Source organism: Corvus brachyrhynchos, unplaced genomic scaffold (assembly GCF_000691975.1).
Source record: "Corvus brachyrhynchos isolate BGI_N302 unplaced genomic scaffold, ASM69197v1 scaffold255, whole genome shotgun sequence".
Taxonomy (NCBI): Eukaryota; Metazoa; Chordata; class Aves; order Passeriformes; family Corvidae; genus Corvus; species Corvus brachyrhynchos.
The window spans coordinates 8779333-8796688 of NW_008238358.1; the positions used below are offsets into that span (position 1 = coordinate 8779333).

Below are 17356 nucleotides of genomic sequence, written 5' to 3' on the forward strand. Positions count from 1 at the left end.
GTCCAAATATCTTCTTCAAACACTGCAGCTTTTCAAATGAAACAATTCATTTGGTCCAGATTTCATCTAAGTTCTCAGAACTCTCTTACTGAAAACTATTCTGTAATCATTTCTAGTGAAAACAGAAAGACAGTGGCTATTTGATCTAAAAAATAATTAGTTTTAATGGACTGACAATCTGCAATAGCAAAATCAGCTGTGACTTGGCAGGGTTTATGATAGAAGAGAATACAGAGTTTCTTGGCTGCCTTCCCAGCTGTGATATACTTCTGTGCAAAGGCCTTGGTTATGTTGTCGGAAGGGATCAAAGTTGGTTTTGCTCCCAGAATATTTTGGTCTCTTGCCTCACACATTATCTGACCCATTTCATTGGCTATACATGTCCTCAGTGTGGAACTGAGAGATGGCGTCTCACAGCAATTGTGCATTTTTAGTAATTTCTGCCCATGCTACCATATTTCTTGAGAAGTTTGCATAAATCCTGGTCCCATCACTACTTATTCCATATGTATATAGAAATTATCATATTTGTAACTCCCACAGGAAAAAAACCTAGCTAGATTGGCCCATAATTCAAAATGGGTGATCTTATCTTTTTTTCTAACCTGCCCGAGACAGTTTTGTTATACAGTTAATCTCTAGCTCTGTGCTGAAAATCTAGAATGAAGCAGTGTGAATGGTTTTCCTAAGAGGATGTTAATGAAGTAAGAGAGGCCTCTCAACAGGATTATGTTAAGAATGGATTTTTTTTTTTAGATAAACTACAACTCATGTTTTAATTATTCTTTTTGTAACTTAAACCTAAACAGATTATTCTAAGCCATATTCTATATTTCCTAGTTTAGCTTCAGACATGCTGTTATCTGAGCAGGCTTTCAAACTTAAAAATACATCATTATAAGTAAAGAAGCTTATGTTGCTAACTTTTTACCATAGTTTGTAATTCTATAAACAAAAGCATGACTAAGTAAGATTAGAACTTTCCACTTTTGAAGAATTATTTTCAGTGTTCCAGCAAGTGATAAAAAATGTTTTATTCTGTTTAAAGCTAACTCAGCAATTTCTTTAGCACCACCAGACAGCACTTGAAACAAATATGTGAGCTCATGTTATCTTCCCAGAGAAAAGCAGAGACTACACTGCTTTAACTGGCAGTTTAAAGAGGTGTGATTCAGTGGCTTTCTGCCAGTGAGAACACCAGTGTCTCCTTCTTCATTAGAAGTGACTAATCAGATTGTTTAATTCCATTCTCTAAAATTATTCAAGAGTATATACAGATAGTCCTTTAGGGCTTTTACCTTTAATATCTCACATACCTGAGTCTCTCACTGTATCAAGTAGCCATAGCTACTCTCACTGATTGTGACCAAATTAGATTTTAATAATTACACTAAGAAATGCTAATTTTCAGCTCTGTCACTTTACAACTGTGACAGATGACTCTTGGTACATCTGCCTACCTCAGTTTAAGACTATCATGCAATCCTACTGTATGGCCTGGCCAAAGATCTTGAGCAGGGCTGTCACTGCTAAGTTTCAAAAGGTTTTACAAGTTTTTGCAACACGTAGTCTGTATTAGAAGACAAACACAAATGAGGACATACAATCCTTCACTTTTAGGAGACATATCTTTCTACCATTTTGAGATCATTTTCATTTCTTAAAATTACTGCATCTGCATGGATTAATCTATTTATCAGTGTAGAGAGACATTTACTTTCTCACATACTAGCAACAAAACAGGTGGAACTGATGAGAGAAGACCAAGTTAACAAGACAGAGAACACCAGAGAAGAACAGAACAGCTGTATATACAATAGAATTCCAAGCAAATCTTTGTATCCCATATGAACTCTCCAGAGAAAAACACATTGTTTCCAGTAAATAAAGTATTTCTGTGAGAAAAGACGTAAGGTTTATGGTGTAAGAGCAGTTTCACCATGGTAAGAAAGCTGAAATAGTCTGAATATAGTCTGAAATAGGCAGCACAAACAAGATTGAAGAATCTTACAAACAGAACCGAAGAACTGCCAATACACACAGTGCCACTGAAGGCTTTCAGGAGCTGCTGCTACCTAACAGTTTAGAAGGGGTCTTGTTTGTGAAAGATAGCTAAAGCACAGTGCAAATTTGGGGACAAAAGTACAAAATGAAGGAGCCATTAATGTGAGTTCAATTTCATAGGACACCTTGCTCTCCCAGAGAGATTTTAAAAATGTTTCATTTTTTATTTTTAATTCATAAAATGTGCTGTATTTACACTAAGGTTTATTGTCATGCCGGGGTATCTTGTTGATTTAAGTGAATAAATGAATATTCTATTAAAAATACAGAAAATTCCATGTCTTATTATCTCTGGAATATATTATGGGTGGCTAAGGATGAAAAATATCTCTCTCACTGTAGCATAACAGGACAAATAAACTGCATTAATGATAATTATTAATAATAATTAATTTCAGTATTTAATATAATGTCTGAAAAAATAATGTTATCTCTTGTAAGTGAACAGACTTCAGTTACAGACTAAGAAAATCAGTAAGATTTTCTTCTTAATATGCTTATAATCACAGCAAGTTCCATTTATCCATTAGAGCAATAAATTAATCCTTTCCTTTGATAGAAAGAATTACATTCTGACATGTAATCCAGTTGAAATGTACAGCAATATGAATTCACTAAAACACTATTTTCTGCTAGATAATATACATAGCAACATAGCAATGAATAATTGATTTGTGTTTGCTCTCAGATTGTCTTTCTTAGACATGATCTTGTAACTCTTGTGTTTGTGATTGATCTAATTGTTCTTTATGGATATAAGTAACATAGGAAACCAAGAAACCAACTTTTCACATAACGGGCAAAATCTTACCACCATTATCAGTGAATGCCAATTTCTGTACAGTCTTTGAAGAGTTCTTTAAACTGAGGCACAGAAATGAATATTTGAGGGATTTTCTCAAGGACCAAAATATGCCTATGTTCATTTACATGTAATCTATGCTTTTGGTGGTAGAAATGAATAAAATATGAGTAAGGTATGGTGTTTCCCCACTCCTATCTTCAAAACTGCTTGAAGAAAATTAATTTCTTTCATATTAACACTGTCTAAAGCTCAGTTCCATTTGAGAAGCAAATTAATTGCTCTTTACTTAAGTGGGTTGTCTTATAACAAAATCCCAATAACATGAATCAGGAGCTTAATACTGCTGTAGATAATAAAGCTCTTACTGCTATAAGGCTAGCAGCTGTTAATATCTATCCCATAATATTTTCCTATACTTAGAACATTTAAAAAAAATAACAGAGACTTGGCAGGCAAGTCAGAAAGTACCACCTCTTTCAACACATATTTCAGAGATATCCTGGTTATTGTTGCTATGAACTGTTTGACTTACAAGTAATATTTATAACAAATATTTGTAATTAGTTACTACAATATGTAGTATATTATTAGCATTTGTAGATATTCAAAATATTGCCAGAAGTTAATAAAATAATTTAATGTATTCAGAATTTTAAATGTTTGGAAGGTTGAACCTTAATGAAGTTACAGAAAGTATGGCTATTTCGTCTTCAAATATTCCTGAAAATTTTATCCAAAAGTATGCTTCCATATGACTGTTAAATCCTATCCAACCATAACAGACATTTAATAGCATATATTCCTTTTTCAACCATGTCTTTTTGAGACCTCTTGCCTTTCCAGCAAGTATGAATATGGTGGCATTCTACAACTTGTCACTGTTGATTTGTTGCTTGAATTTGTATTCTTTTTAAATAAACAGTGTAGAACGATTTTTAAAATTTTTTTTTTCTGTATTTGATAGGTCTCATTGGTTAGTTTAATAGCCAATGCTCTGGGCTATTCTGAACTTGGTGCCATTAAATCGCTACGGACATTAAGAGCTTTAAGACCTTTAAGAGCCTTGTCACGATTTGAAGGAATGAGGGTGAGATAAAATGAATGAGTCTGAACAAATGTATGCATACAAAAATGAATGTATAAATGGTTACACTCACGCTTTCTTCAGAGAACTCCACAATGGGAAGGCATGCAAAAATGTGTGGGAAAAGGCCTTTCAACACGTCCTTACAAACAACCTATGTACACCTTATATTTGGAAATTAGACCTTGAGCTCATTAAATTTGCCTGGTCACTGATGCATAGTTGTGTTTTCCCAGCACCCTGACTTAAAATTTCCATTGATTTGTGGACCTAGGAAAATAAAAGGACATGACAAATTTTACAGTACGGGGTTGGAGGTTTCTTCTGCAGTTTATCTGGTCATTTTTTTCATCAATTTCTGTAGCTAACCTCTATTCTGTTAGTTAGTCAGTGGTTCAGGATGGAACAGGATTAGCCAGAAAACAAAACAAACCAAATAAAGGTGAAAAAGCTGACAACAGTGACACATCAGAAATGAAAGCTTCACTGTGTCTTCCTGTCTACCTGCCTGGGGAAAAAAATCCCACAGTAAATGCTCTAGTATTAGAGAAAGGTTTTCTGAACAGACACCTGAAATAAGGATAGGTTTGAAAGTATAGAAGGGGAGAGATGGGAAATCATTTTCTCAGTTAGAGACCTTTTACTTCATATGAATGTATCTGCTGTAATCTTACATCTCCTAGAGAGCTAAAACCTTCCTGTTGAGGAGATTGTTATTTTCATATTCTGACAAAACCAAAACAAGCAACCAAAAAAAACCCACCAAGAAAAACCCTATTATAAACTGTCTGCTGAAAATGCAGGCTATGCTACTTACTGAGAAATTGACACATAAAAAATTAAAAAGAAAATGTTATTGAGAAATCTCCTTTCAATCTTTCACCTCAAAATACTCCAGTGCTGCAATACATATTTATAGCTCAGTCACAGGTCTTCAGTTTCCAAATAAAAAGTGTGGTTCCTGTCTGGGTAACATATCACCATCACCACTATGTTTTACATGATTTGCAATCCAAGCAACACTTTAAGTCCCTATCTAATAAATAGGCAAAACTGATATTGATGCTAGACTACTTTTGGCCAACTCAGTGAAATGAAAAATACTATGTTTTTCAAGAAAACTTTTGTCCAGGGATTTCATCTGGTCTTTTACTGCCACTTGCCCATACACAGTAGCTCAAGGGAATTAAATGCAGCCAATTAAAAAGAAAAAGAAGGATAAGTGTAAGAGCAACTATAGTGACCCAGGCAATTTAAAACCAAGACTTAGAGGAGATGCTGTTAATAAAGACTAAATAAGATATCCTTTATTATGTTGAATTCTATGTGGATATTAAAATACATTGATGCCAATATATACATAATGTTTCTAAGAATAAAGTCGTTACTAATTATAGTTTTACATGCAGACGTTTTTATTCAGTTTTTCACATCATTGTTCTTTGAGCTTTTTCTGATTTATTTCCTATTTATATATTTTAATTTATGTTGCTGGAATTTAACATTTATTTCTCTCTTTTTCTCTAGAGCACACAAATTCTAAGAATCCATCTTGCTACTAACAGGTTTTCTTTTGCTTTTTGATTTTTTTTCAGACTTTTGCATTGTCATCATTTCCATCTCATTTCTTGCTTTTTGTAATCTCATTAGCATTTTATTAAAACTTAATTAAATTTTCCCCCATAAATTTTAATGTAATATTTTAACTTTCCATCCCATAGTAATACTGTTTTGACATTTTAAAAGTATTTTAAAAGTATTTTTCATTTTCTTTTCATAAGCTAAGCAGCCATTTTGTCTAATTTGTTCACTAGGTGGTTGTAAACGCCCTTGTAGGAGCAATCCCATCTATCATGAATGTATTGCTGGTATGTCTTATATTCTGGCTAATCTTCAGCATCATGGGAGTAAATCTGTTTGCTGGAAAATTCTATCACTGTGTCAACACCACAACTGGTGAGATGTTTGATATCAGTGATGTCAACAATTATACTCAGTGTGCAGAACTCATAAAAAGCAATCAAAGTGCCCGATGGAAGAATGTGAAAGTCAACTTCGACAATGTAGGAGCTGGATATCTTGCTCTGCTTCAAGTAGTAAGTAAATGTATATATTTTCTTTTTGCTCTTTTTAAAGATATCTAGGAAAAATGGGTAATTAAAGACTGTTAAGTACTGGAATCATTTCTTCATAGCAATAATTTACAGCTCACACAACTCTATTACATTGTTTCTTGTAAATTTTTTTGTTAATGATAGTAGAGTAATTTTCCATTCCAAGTCTAGGGAATACAGTGTCATGATGATGATGATAATAACAGTGTGAAAACAGTAAGTTTAAAATGCAAAAGAATCTCTTCAGTGGCGCACAGTATAGAACTATCATATTCCTTAATGCTTTTAAAAGAGTCATTATAGTACACTAAATAAGTATTATGTTACTTATAGTATTATTCTTGTGAAGTATTAGCTGTTTTTGTATTGCATAGCATATTCATTCCATTAATTACTGCTACTTATACAAAATCTGTAAATTCCATATCTCCTTCAATTCCTTATCCTATGCATTGTGTTTAGAACTGTCTTTATTCTAGGTACTGAGCATATTTTATTTACATCAAAGAAATAAAGACCTTAGCTCTTACAGGTTCCTTGCTTAGAATGGAGCTTCTGATAGCTGGGATCTGATCCAAAACACAAGCAAGAAAGCATGCAATAAGATTTAGATTGAACTCTGTAGAATCACTTGTCTGTAACTCAACATACAGCTTCACTGAATGAAAAGATGTCAGAAATGTCATGAGATTATTACAGCTCTGATATTCAAAGTTATCTAAGAACTATATGCTTGTCTCTTCTATCTCAGAGCAGGTCAATATCTGTAGCTGACTTTAATTCCAAAATTTACTACCCAGCTTAAAATGTTTTGCCTGCAAAGGCAATGTGACTCTTATGTGCTGAGTAGTAGTACTGGAAGATGACTCGGATTCTCTGACTTCAGATCTCATTGCTACCATTGCCTCTGAAGATGCATAAGGAAAACTGCTTCTCTTGAAGCTGTGTATGAATGTCACCTGTGTCACACATCCAGACAGTCTTGGTCTTTAATATCACAACTTCACTACTGTGAACCTTTCATCCTTCTTCTCTTTTTCCTTTGTTCTGATTTTTCATAATTTTCCTTTTCAAATATTCCCTTCTGACCTTTACTTTCGCCACAGAGATTAAGGCATCTTTGAGCATTTATTGTGTCACCTCTTCATCTAATTGCCTCCACTAACATTTTCTCTCCACTCTTCTCCTGTATTTATTGCTTCTATCTAACTCTGATCCTTTCGTAATTGTGCTATGCAATTGCCACCAAATGGCTGGCAATTGCCTCCCGGGCCAGAAAGATCTGTGAAGCCTGGCTTGAAGCACACCTTCTTGGTAAATTGGTATTGCACTGCAAAATTCAGGAGGAGATGAACACTTCCAGAGTGAAAGTTTTCTGCTGTGAAAACTGGCAGCTGTACCAAAGTACCAAAGCTACTTCTGGCAAGCACAGATGGAAATACGCTTCTTGGGATGGCTCCTCTCCTGAACCTCTTCAGGAGTGATGCTCTTTGTTCATTCCACAGGCTTTTTAGCTCTTTTTTTCTTTATTGTGAATAAGCCTGGAAACCCTGGCTAACAGTCGCACAGTCACACTTTCAACCAGCATGTCACACCAACTTTGGTGTTCCTTAGAAAATGGACATTCTGCATCCATGAAAATCACCTTCTTAGAGCAGTGATGGCAGTTCTTTCTCACTCTTTAAATGAAAAAAGTCTCTATAGGAATTCAGCCAAATTTTTATAGATGTCAATTACAGCTCTTTCACAGCTCAATTTTTGGTCTTCTGTAAAACAAATCTCTCATGAACCAATGTATATTTTTACTTTGAACAGTCTATTCCTTTTAGCTATGTGGGATTAAAACATTTCTAAAAATACCAGGTCAGTTTAGACACAGAAAAAACATTCAGACGCATGTTGGTTTTTATCCAGAAGTTATATTACTGATAGCACCAATTCATGTTGTAAACTTAACAAAATGGCTGTGGCCATGAGTGATTCTAGTAGATCCTACCTAAGTATCTCCAGCATTAATGTCTGTCTAAGTCTATCATTCTTCATCTGTAGCTCCAAACTGTTGACTTGCTGAGACCTTCAGAGCCTGATTTTTAATATTATTTGAATACCTAAAAAAAAATTCTCAAAAAACTAAAATAACACTATGAAAAATATTTTACAATGCCTGAGTTGTTAAGTGTGATTTAAAAATTTAGGAATGATTTTATTAAAAGTGGAGGTCCAGATAAATAAATAACCTAGTTCCTGTACAGATTATGAATTTGTATGGGGAAGATAAACAACTTTGTTTTATTTCTAGGCTACTTTCAAAGGATGGATGGATATTATGTATGCTGCTGTTGATTCACGAGATGTAAGTGTAAAACTTTCAAAGGTCATCTGTTGATTATTTTCTGATAAAGAGTATTGAATTTAAACAGCTAGACACCCAATAGAACAACTACACCAACAATAGCACAGCTACACACACAACAAAGAATTATAATCAGCACCAATATGGTTTTTTTTAATCTCGGAATTTTTACTGGAAAGAATTAATCCCACTTCCTCCTGTTTAGCCGAAAAAGCTAAATTAACTTATCTGGATTTTTTATTTTTTTTAAGGATAATTTTAATGTAATAGACCAAAGAAATGTTTTTCTAAAAATTCTTTTGGTAATCATGAGTATTAATTAATTTAAGATTATATAATGCAGTTATTAAATATAGAATACATTAATTGAGTTTTATAATTTGTAACTGTGCATTTCATTGTTTCCTTAGATTGAGCACCTATGTTATCTAGATATTTAAGTGCAATTAGATTTTAAGATTGAAAATCATCTGTTAAGCTTTCTGGGGATTAGAATTTTATTTTGGCTACAAAACTAAAACTCTGCTTAACTTATATAAATAGTCATGTTAATGATATTGTCTCCCAGAGTAAATAATCCTGTTTCATTATCTTTAGCATTTCTACACTCAAGCTTGTTGTGCTGTAGAGGTGCAGATGCTGGGATGTGAAATCCAGAAAAATAGAGACAGTAACAAAATATTCCTTTGAAACTTGCCTCAATTTAATGGATTTTGCAAAACATATATTCACTAGAAATTTATTGAGAGCATCTTTTCCTAGATGAATGTAAGAATGATCATGCAAGAACAAAAGTTCCAGGGAGATTTAGGCAAAAATAAAATTTATTGATTCTGTTGCATGATAATATACTGAACACAATATAAAATACTTATATTTCTGCTATTAAAATTTTAAGTACTAATGACTGGTCTCAATCCCACATTGCTTCTTCCTTCTCCATGAGGAACTTTTTATATATGTACATACACAAACATATCTGTGGGCACATTTACTTAAAAATTCCATAAGAATAATAATTCTGTCAGCTTCCAGTTCTCCAAATATTGATTGGAATGGATGTGTTGGATCTTTTTAATAAATTGGTGCCGTGGATAGCTTTTCTATCTGAGATGGCATATACTAAATTTTAAATAATACACATCATTTTTTATATCTAGTATTCTCATGGGTAATAAAATTTTTAATATTTTTTAGGTAAAAGATCAACCTAAGTATGAGGACAACTTGTACATGTATCTCTATTTTGTCATCTTTATCATATTTGGATCATTTTTTACCTTGAACCTTTTCATTGGTGTTATTATAGACAACTTCAACCAACAAAAAAAGAAGATAAGTATTTAAAATATTTCCATATTGGTATGAATTACTAGCTATAATGAATTAATAAGTTATTTCTGTAGGGCTAATAAAAATCACAAGTCATTTCAAGACCTTAAATAAAGTGTCTATTTTTTAATGATAATCTGTGCTAAAATCTGTGGATGTGATTCTGAATTTCGCATTTTTAGCATTTTGACAAGTGAAAAGTTGGTTCATAATAATTTGAAAATTGTGTAAACAGTTAAAATGAAGATGTGAAAAGTGAACCTGCATTTTTGGTTTGATTAGATGCAATACTATCTAGCATGAAATTATTTCTTTTTCAATTTATTCTAAAGAATTAAGATAAATTAAGGTAAATTAATTTTAATTATTCTTACAAACTCTTGACACTTAATGAAGACACAATATGGCATTGTTCATACAATGAAAAATGGATCTGCAAACTGATTAAACAGTAAGTTAAGAGAAAGTCAAGTAGGGCTCATATGAATAGGCTTATAGGAAAAATTAAAAGTGTGTACATAAGGACTATTTTTGTAACACTTTTATGAGAAATTAGATGAATTTTTTAGACACAAATACAATCTATAATTTCTTATCAGTAGTAAAATAGAGGTATACAGGGAATGGTGTTTCTGTATACATTTGACATACAAGTATGTTTAAAATAATTGTATTGATAATGTATACAGTTCAGTTTTAAAGAACTTTAAAATATAAAAACACAAATAATCACATTTAAAATACTTTGAAGCCTCACAATTCTTAGTTTTTTGAATGCCAGGGTCATTTTAAATTTTTGTGTGCCGTGAAAAAGCAGTTTCATATGATTTGCTTTTTTCCAATCACTAAGTAAAAAACAGCAATACCAGACAGAATCTGTGGTAAAAGAAAATTGTGAACTACAGAAATTTTTCCTTGTGAAAATATTCTTCAGCTTCCTAGAAGAGTCATAAACATGTCTGGGGTTACTATCAATTTTGTGATGCTTTGGCTGTGACAGCCAATTTAGCAGACTGTGACTTTGATGCTGTGTTTCCATCTGACTTAGTTCAGATTCATCAATAAGCACAATTTACTTATACTGGAAGTCAGTCATTCAGTTGCACATCTGACTGGCAGCATTTGCATCTGCAAACAAAGGCTGATTCGAGTTAGTCAAGATTACAGTGGTGTTTTAATTTGTTATGGCATGACATTAATTACTGTTCTTATTTTTATATCAAAGGTGGGGGGTTTTTTGCCATTAAAATCCACAGATTAGATACAAATACAGTCCTTTCACACAACTTGTCCCTCAAAGTTATGTCTCTTTTAGACCTGTCTAGCTGTAATCCTAGAAGTCTATACAGAATATAGGACATGTAAGGCACTAGTCACGCTCCTATTCACTAAACATATCCTAATCAGCAAATTATTGAACAGCATCAGTATAGCAAGAGCCCTTTTAGCCATTTCAGCAAAAGTGAGCCTGAAGACACTGGAAAAACTCAACTGTCAAGCTGACAAGGCACCAGTAATGGGGTTTTTCTGCGTGTTAGAAATGTATATGAGCATCCACACTCTAAATACCTGAAAAAAACCCCTCCCTTTTTATATAAATTAAATATAATTTCAATATGATATTACACAGCGGCATACTGTAGTTAAATGTTTTATGTGTGGACATGATACTAATTAATTTTGATATTATTTCTTTACTTTGGAGGTCAGGATATATTTATGACAGAAGAACAGAAGAAATACTATAACGCAATGAAAAAACTGGGATCCAAAAAGCCACAGAAACCTATACCGAGGCCAGTGGTAAGAGTGATTTGATTTTTATACCCCTAATATTAAATACTCATTTGGGAATATGATCTTATCCATAAGATAAGATTACAGGTCTGGAAAGAAAATATTTTTTCCATTTATTTTCTTGTAAAGGTAGGAATTGCCCCTTTATAAATCCATCAGAGCAGATCATTCATAACTTGTTGAAAAACATACACACTGAAGTATGAACAAAATGATTTAATAGTGTTAATATGATAAACTTCAAAGTTCCCTGCCTAAGTCCTGGAAAACCACAGCTGATTGGATCATTTATTGGTTCTTGTTACCAGGGACAAAATTAACTTCCTAGTTTTTCTCCTCAGAATTTGTAGGAAACGGGGATGCACTGGCCTTTGCTGCTGAAGACTGAAAGGGGCACTGGTAACCTAATAGGAAGGACAAATGCAGAAAATCTTACAGAATAAAAGAATGCCCTAGGGAGTAAATCATAGACTAGGATAAATTTGTCTCTAAGATAAGACATTACTCGTGTTATTTACTGAACTCCTACACTGTTTGAAAAAATAAAATACTTGTTGCACCTTATGCAGCAAGTGGTTAAAAATAGATTTTCTAAGGAGAGACATATGGCAAAAAACATTGAGCTAAGTACTAAAGAAAAACTAGGCTATTACAGTCATGGTGTATTTGAGACATGTATCTTAAGCTGTCCAGTGATCTCACCAAGCACAATTAATTTAAGGAAGAAAGAAGGTTAGCATTCTAAAACCATCTGAGAATAAAGATAAGAAAATTTGTTTCCATTCAGCTGGTACTCTTGCTGGCTATCAATTTACACCACCTATTTTACCCCAGTTATTAATTGTCATTGTTATTACTCTTATTATTGCACTGTTTCCCTTCTTGTCTCTTCAGCCAACAGTGGTGAACTTCTTGATTCACCCTAACAGGATGAGATATAAACTGACATGTGTTGGGCTTATATTAACACCTGTATTGTGAATGGGTCTTGCTCTGCACTCCTAAATCTTGAAGGGAGTTGTTTTCTCATTTGGCATTTTAAAAGACAATTATTTTCACTGTATAAACTGTATTCCATCTTTGTGTTTGCAGAACAAATTCCAAGGCATGATCTTTGATTTTGTAACCAAACAAGTATTTGACATCAGCATCATGATACTCATCTGCCTTAACATGGTCACAATGATGGTAGAAACAGATGATCAGAGTAAAGAAATGGAAACAATTTTATCCCGGATTAACTTGGTGTTCATTGTCCTTTTCACTGGAGAATTTGTCTTGAAATTAATTTCACTTCGCCATTACTACTTCACTATAGGCTGGAATATTTTTGATTTTGTGGTTGTGATTCTCTCCATAGTAGGTAAGAGCAATTCCCTTTCAAGAAAGAACTAGTGGAAGAAATATGAAACATTTGTTTCAAGTATGTTGATACTGAATATGAAATTTTCTTTTTCCTAGATGACTTACATGTTGATTCAGATCTTCATACTATCTAGCATACAATATATGCAATGTTTCATATAAGATTTTTGTCTCTCCCATTAGATTCACTGTCATTTTCCACATCAAAACACATAACGGAACTGTTTGGCACATTAGATTAATGTGTACAAAGAGGAGTGTTTAGTGGTATATGCAAACTAACCACAGATTTACTTTCAGTACTACAACTGAAAATTATGTGAAATGGGTGAGATTTCTTTTTACTTTTGCTAACTCAGATTTGTCAGTTCAAACCTAGTGATTGCCCAAGGTGCAAATGAGTGATACATCTGAGAAAGATTGTGTTGATACAATGTAAATGTGTTAAAGAAATCTCTGATTTTCAGAAATTAAGCCAATGTCGTCCTTCATAAAAGGCAGTGATTATAGGCTCAGCTTCAAGAATTAACTGTATCTAAGACATAAACTTCCCCATCCCAACTGTTTTAAGAACTACCTGTTTAGACAGGCACTACCTACTTGCCACAAGTAGTCTTTATTTTACTTATTTACCTTCTCTAGGATAACATTTCAACATAAGGAAGATGCTTTCACCTTAATAACAGCTTTCAATAAAATGTAATAACTTCTATAATTTTTTGCTATAACATAGAATCCCTATACTGATTGTTTTGGAGATAGCAATAAATAAATCTTTCTATAGGTAATTAATTAATTTTAAATTGTATTTTAATTATTCACTTTCTTTTTCTAGGTATGTTCTTAGCTGAGATGATTGAGAAGTACTTCGTATCCCCCACACTATTCAGAGTCATCCGACTTGCCAGAATCGGTCGAATCCTGCGCCTCATTAAGGGCGCTAAGGGAATCCGCACTCTGCTCTTTGCTCTGATGATGTCTCTTCCTGCTTTGTTCAACATTGGGCTGCTGCTCTTCCTGGTCATGTTCATCTATGCCATATTTGGCATGTCCAACTTTGCCTATGTCAAGAGGGAAGTTGGGATTGATGACATGTTCAACTTTGAAACATTTGGCAACAGCATGATCTGCCTGTTTCAGATCACCACATCCGCGGGCTGGGATGGTTTGCTCGCCCCGATCCTTAACAGTGGGGAGCCAGACTGTGACCCCCATAAAGATCATCCAGGGAGTTCTGTGAAAGGTGACTGTGGCAACCCTTCTGTTGGGATTTTCTTCTTTGTCAGCTACATTATCATATCCTTTCTGGTAGTGGTGAACATGTACATCGCTGTGATTTTGGAGAACTTCAGTGTTGCTACTGAAGAAAGCGCTGAACCCTTGAGCGAGGACGACTTTGAGATGTTCTATGAAGTCTGGGAGAAGTTTGATCCTGATGCAACACAATTCATAGAGTTCAGTAAATTATCAGATTTTGCAGCTTCATTAGATCCACCTCTTCTCATAGCAAAACCAAACAAAGTCCAGCTTATTGCAATGGATCTGCCCATGGTGAGCGGTGACAGAATTCACTGCCTTGACATCTTGTTTGCTTTCACAAAGCGTGTATTGGGGGAAAGTGGGGAGATGGACGCCCTCAGAATACAGATGGAAGATCGGTTTATGGCAGCCAATCCTTCTAAAGTCTCCTATGAACCAATTACAACCACATTGAAACGAAAACAGGAGGAGGTGTCTGCTGTCATCATTCAGCGTGCTTACAGACGTCACCTTTTAAGGCTAAAAGTTAAACAAGTGTCTAGTCTATATAATAGAAATAAAAACAAAGAGGGAGATGGACACATTATAAAAGAGATAATTATTAATAAACTAAAAGGGAACTCCACTCCAGAAAAAACGGATGAGAGTTCTACAACTTCCCCACCCTCTTATGACAGTGTAACAAAGCCAGACAAAGAAAAATATGAAAAAGATAAAGCAGAAAAGAACTACAAAGGTAAAGACATCAGGGAAAATAAAAAATAATGGTGTAAGAATTTTGTTAATGGGGCAACTTGTTTACAGTCTTTGAGAATGAAGCATCAACTGGACTCCTGCAGGAGATTTATGCCAAACTGACAGTTTTTACACATATATGTGTGTGTGTGTGCGTGTGTGTGTGCATATATATATACATTATATATATACTTAAGGTCAGTGCCTATAACAAAACAGTGAACCTCCATCATCAAACTGTGACTCTGTTAATCAGGGTAAAAAACTTGACAAGAGGTTACTGTTTTCACTACAGCTGACACTGCTAAGAATAAGGGAAAAGGTGGCTCCATAGAGAAGACGGAGCATGAAATGAGTGCAAAAGGATACTTTATGTTCCACATCATGTAGAACAGTAATTCTCTTCACTGTTTGTAATGCAACTGCCACATCTGTCATATTTTTACAAAAACTGTATTAGTGTATTTATCATTTTTTAATTCACAGGTTGTTTACTATTATATGTGACTATTTTTGTAATAGGTTTTATGTTGGGGAAAGAGGTATGAGGACCAGGAGTTCTACTATCAGATTCTCTATAAATAACAGATAGAAGTGATTTGCATAGACATGCTACACTTGTCAATCATGCATAAATAAAAATATGACGTTGCACAAAGCTGAAGATTTTAAGAACTTTCATGTTTCAGGGTTGCTCTTAAATTTGAGGTATTCTAACTACTTGTATGGCTGCATCCAGATTATGAGATTATGCGCATCCAGATTAATGTGCCTGGAGAGTCTCCTCTAATTTACAGGAATCTGCAATGACTTATTTTTATGTGAATCATTAAACATTAACAAGTTCTTGTTTATGTTAAAATATTTACAGCTCAAAAAATATTGTGCGGTTTCTGCACTTGAAAAATAGCTTCACCAAATTATATCTGGGAGTTCCTTTTTTTTTTTTTTTTTGAACAGCTCTTACTTTTTTCCTGGAGTATTCTTTGGTTACTGTCTTCTCTCATTATCTCCAACATCCAGTGAATCCATAAAATACCCTTTTCCATGTAAATATTAACAATATACTGTTGTGCATATTTGACCATAGAATTAAATGGCTTTGCCGCATTGAATTGCATCAGATATGTACCACAGTATGGTTAATTTGCAAGAGCTCAACAGGACATGTTGTATCCTATGTCATAGTTAGGAGAGTATCACTGATGCATGTCAATGCTTTTGCTGCTGTACCTTGCTCCTTCCACTGTCCACAGTCTCCACGATAGGAAACCATGTGTCAGTGATGAAGTGAATCAAGTTGTCCAACCAGACCTCATTCTTTCAAATCATCAAGCAATAGTTTGCAGCTATTTATGAGCTTTTTTAGTTTTGCATTTTAAATTTGAAGTGGCTGCTATATGGTGTAGAATCAGACTGTACAGGCCATATTGCAAACTATTAAACCTGTTGACAATGTGGTTACCATATATAAATAATGTAAAGACATACCATTTGGCAACAGTTCTGTATATAAGAAAAGTGTCTTCGAGTTTAGATTGCTGTTTCTTATATTTCTTTCCTCATTCACTTGGCTTATTTTCTAACCACAGTAATTCCAAACTGACATCATCACACTATGAGAAAAAAAGTGAGTATTTGTAGACTATCTTGTTTTAATAATATATTTACATATATTCCAATGTGAAGTAAATTGTGTAAATCTGGAACCCAGCTTGTTTCCAAATAGTTACAGGACATAGCAAAGAAAGCATTAGGGGAATGTACAAATTTCTAGCACTGTTTGCATCAGAAGTTCCGAGAAAGTCTCATAGTTGCTATCCTGCAGTGTCTGTTTACATAGTCTATTCTTATTCTTTTTTGAATCACAGTGCACTAGGCTTGTACAAATAAAATATTTCCCAAGAAAAAAATGGCACATTTGTATAATTGAGGACATCAGGACATTTTGTGTTTCATACACAAGCTAACATTAAATGTAGAAACTTTCTTTTACAAATGCTTTTGACTTGTAATGTGTTGGTGAAATGCATGCAGGAAATTGTTATTATCATAAACAACGCAAACAATATTACATATGAGCCAAAAAATAAAGATTTCTTTTTTTTTAATTGTGTTTATTTTGCTTTGTCTCTGACCTTCTGTTGGTTAAAGCAAGATAAAAACTGACTTTGGTGCAAAAGATTGCTTTCTTTTTCCCTAGAGCTAAACACCTTATTCTTCACATTTTAACTTCTACATAAAATAATTATAAAAAAAATCTGAGAACTTTGATCAAACTCCATTTATTTCTACTTCTTTGTTTATCAGCATATTTTCTGGGAATAAAACTGGACACCTACACAATTCTGCCCCAGAATGTCCTCTCAACCCTCAAGAGCCCTTCTCAGCCATAAAGGCACTGCTCAGTACTGCTAAAAAAGCTGTCCATGTTTTATGAGTCTTGA

The 17356-nt window shown here is 33.8% G+C and overlaps 1 protein-coding gene across 5 annotated transcripts in view; it reads left to right on the plus strand.

The window, feature by feature from the left end:
- Window positions 1–17020, plus strand: part of LOC103616597 (sodium channel protein type 2 subunit alpha) — a 70513-nt gene extending 53493 nt beyond the window's left edge. For all 5 annotated transcript variants that reach the window (XM_017735773.1, XM_017735771.1, XM_017735772.1 and 2 more), the window contains 7 exons: window positions 3834–3956; window positions 5768–6049; window positions 8367–8420; window positions 9618–9755; window positions 11451–11555; window positions 12642–12912; window positions 13750–17020. In XM_017735773.1, the coding sequence (XP_017591262.1) occupies window positions 3834–3956; window positions 5768–6049; window positions 8367–8420; window positions 9618–9755; window positions 11451–11555; window positions 12642–12912; window positions 13750–14939 (2163 nt within the window). In that variant the 3' untranslated portion in view covers window positions 14940–17020. The remainder of the gene's footprint in view (window positions 1–3833; window positions 3957–5767; window positions 6050–8366; window positions 8421–9617; window positions 9756–11450; window positions 11556–12641; window positions 12913–13749) is intronic.
- Window positions 17021–17356: the final 336 nt, after the last annotated feature.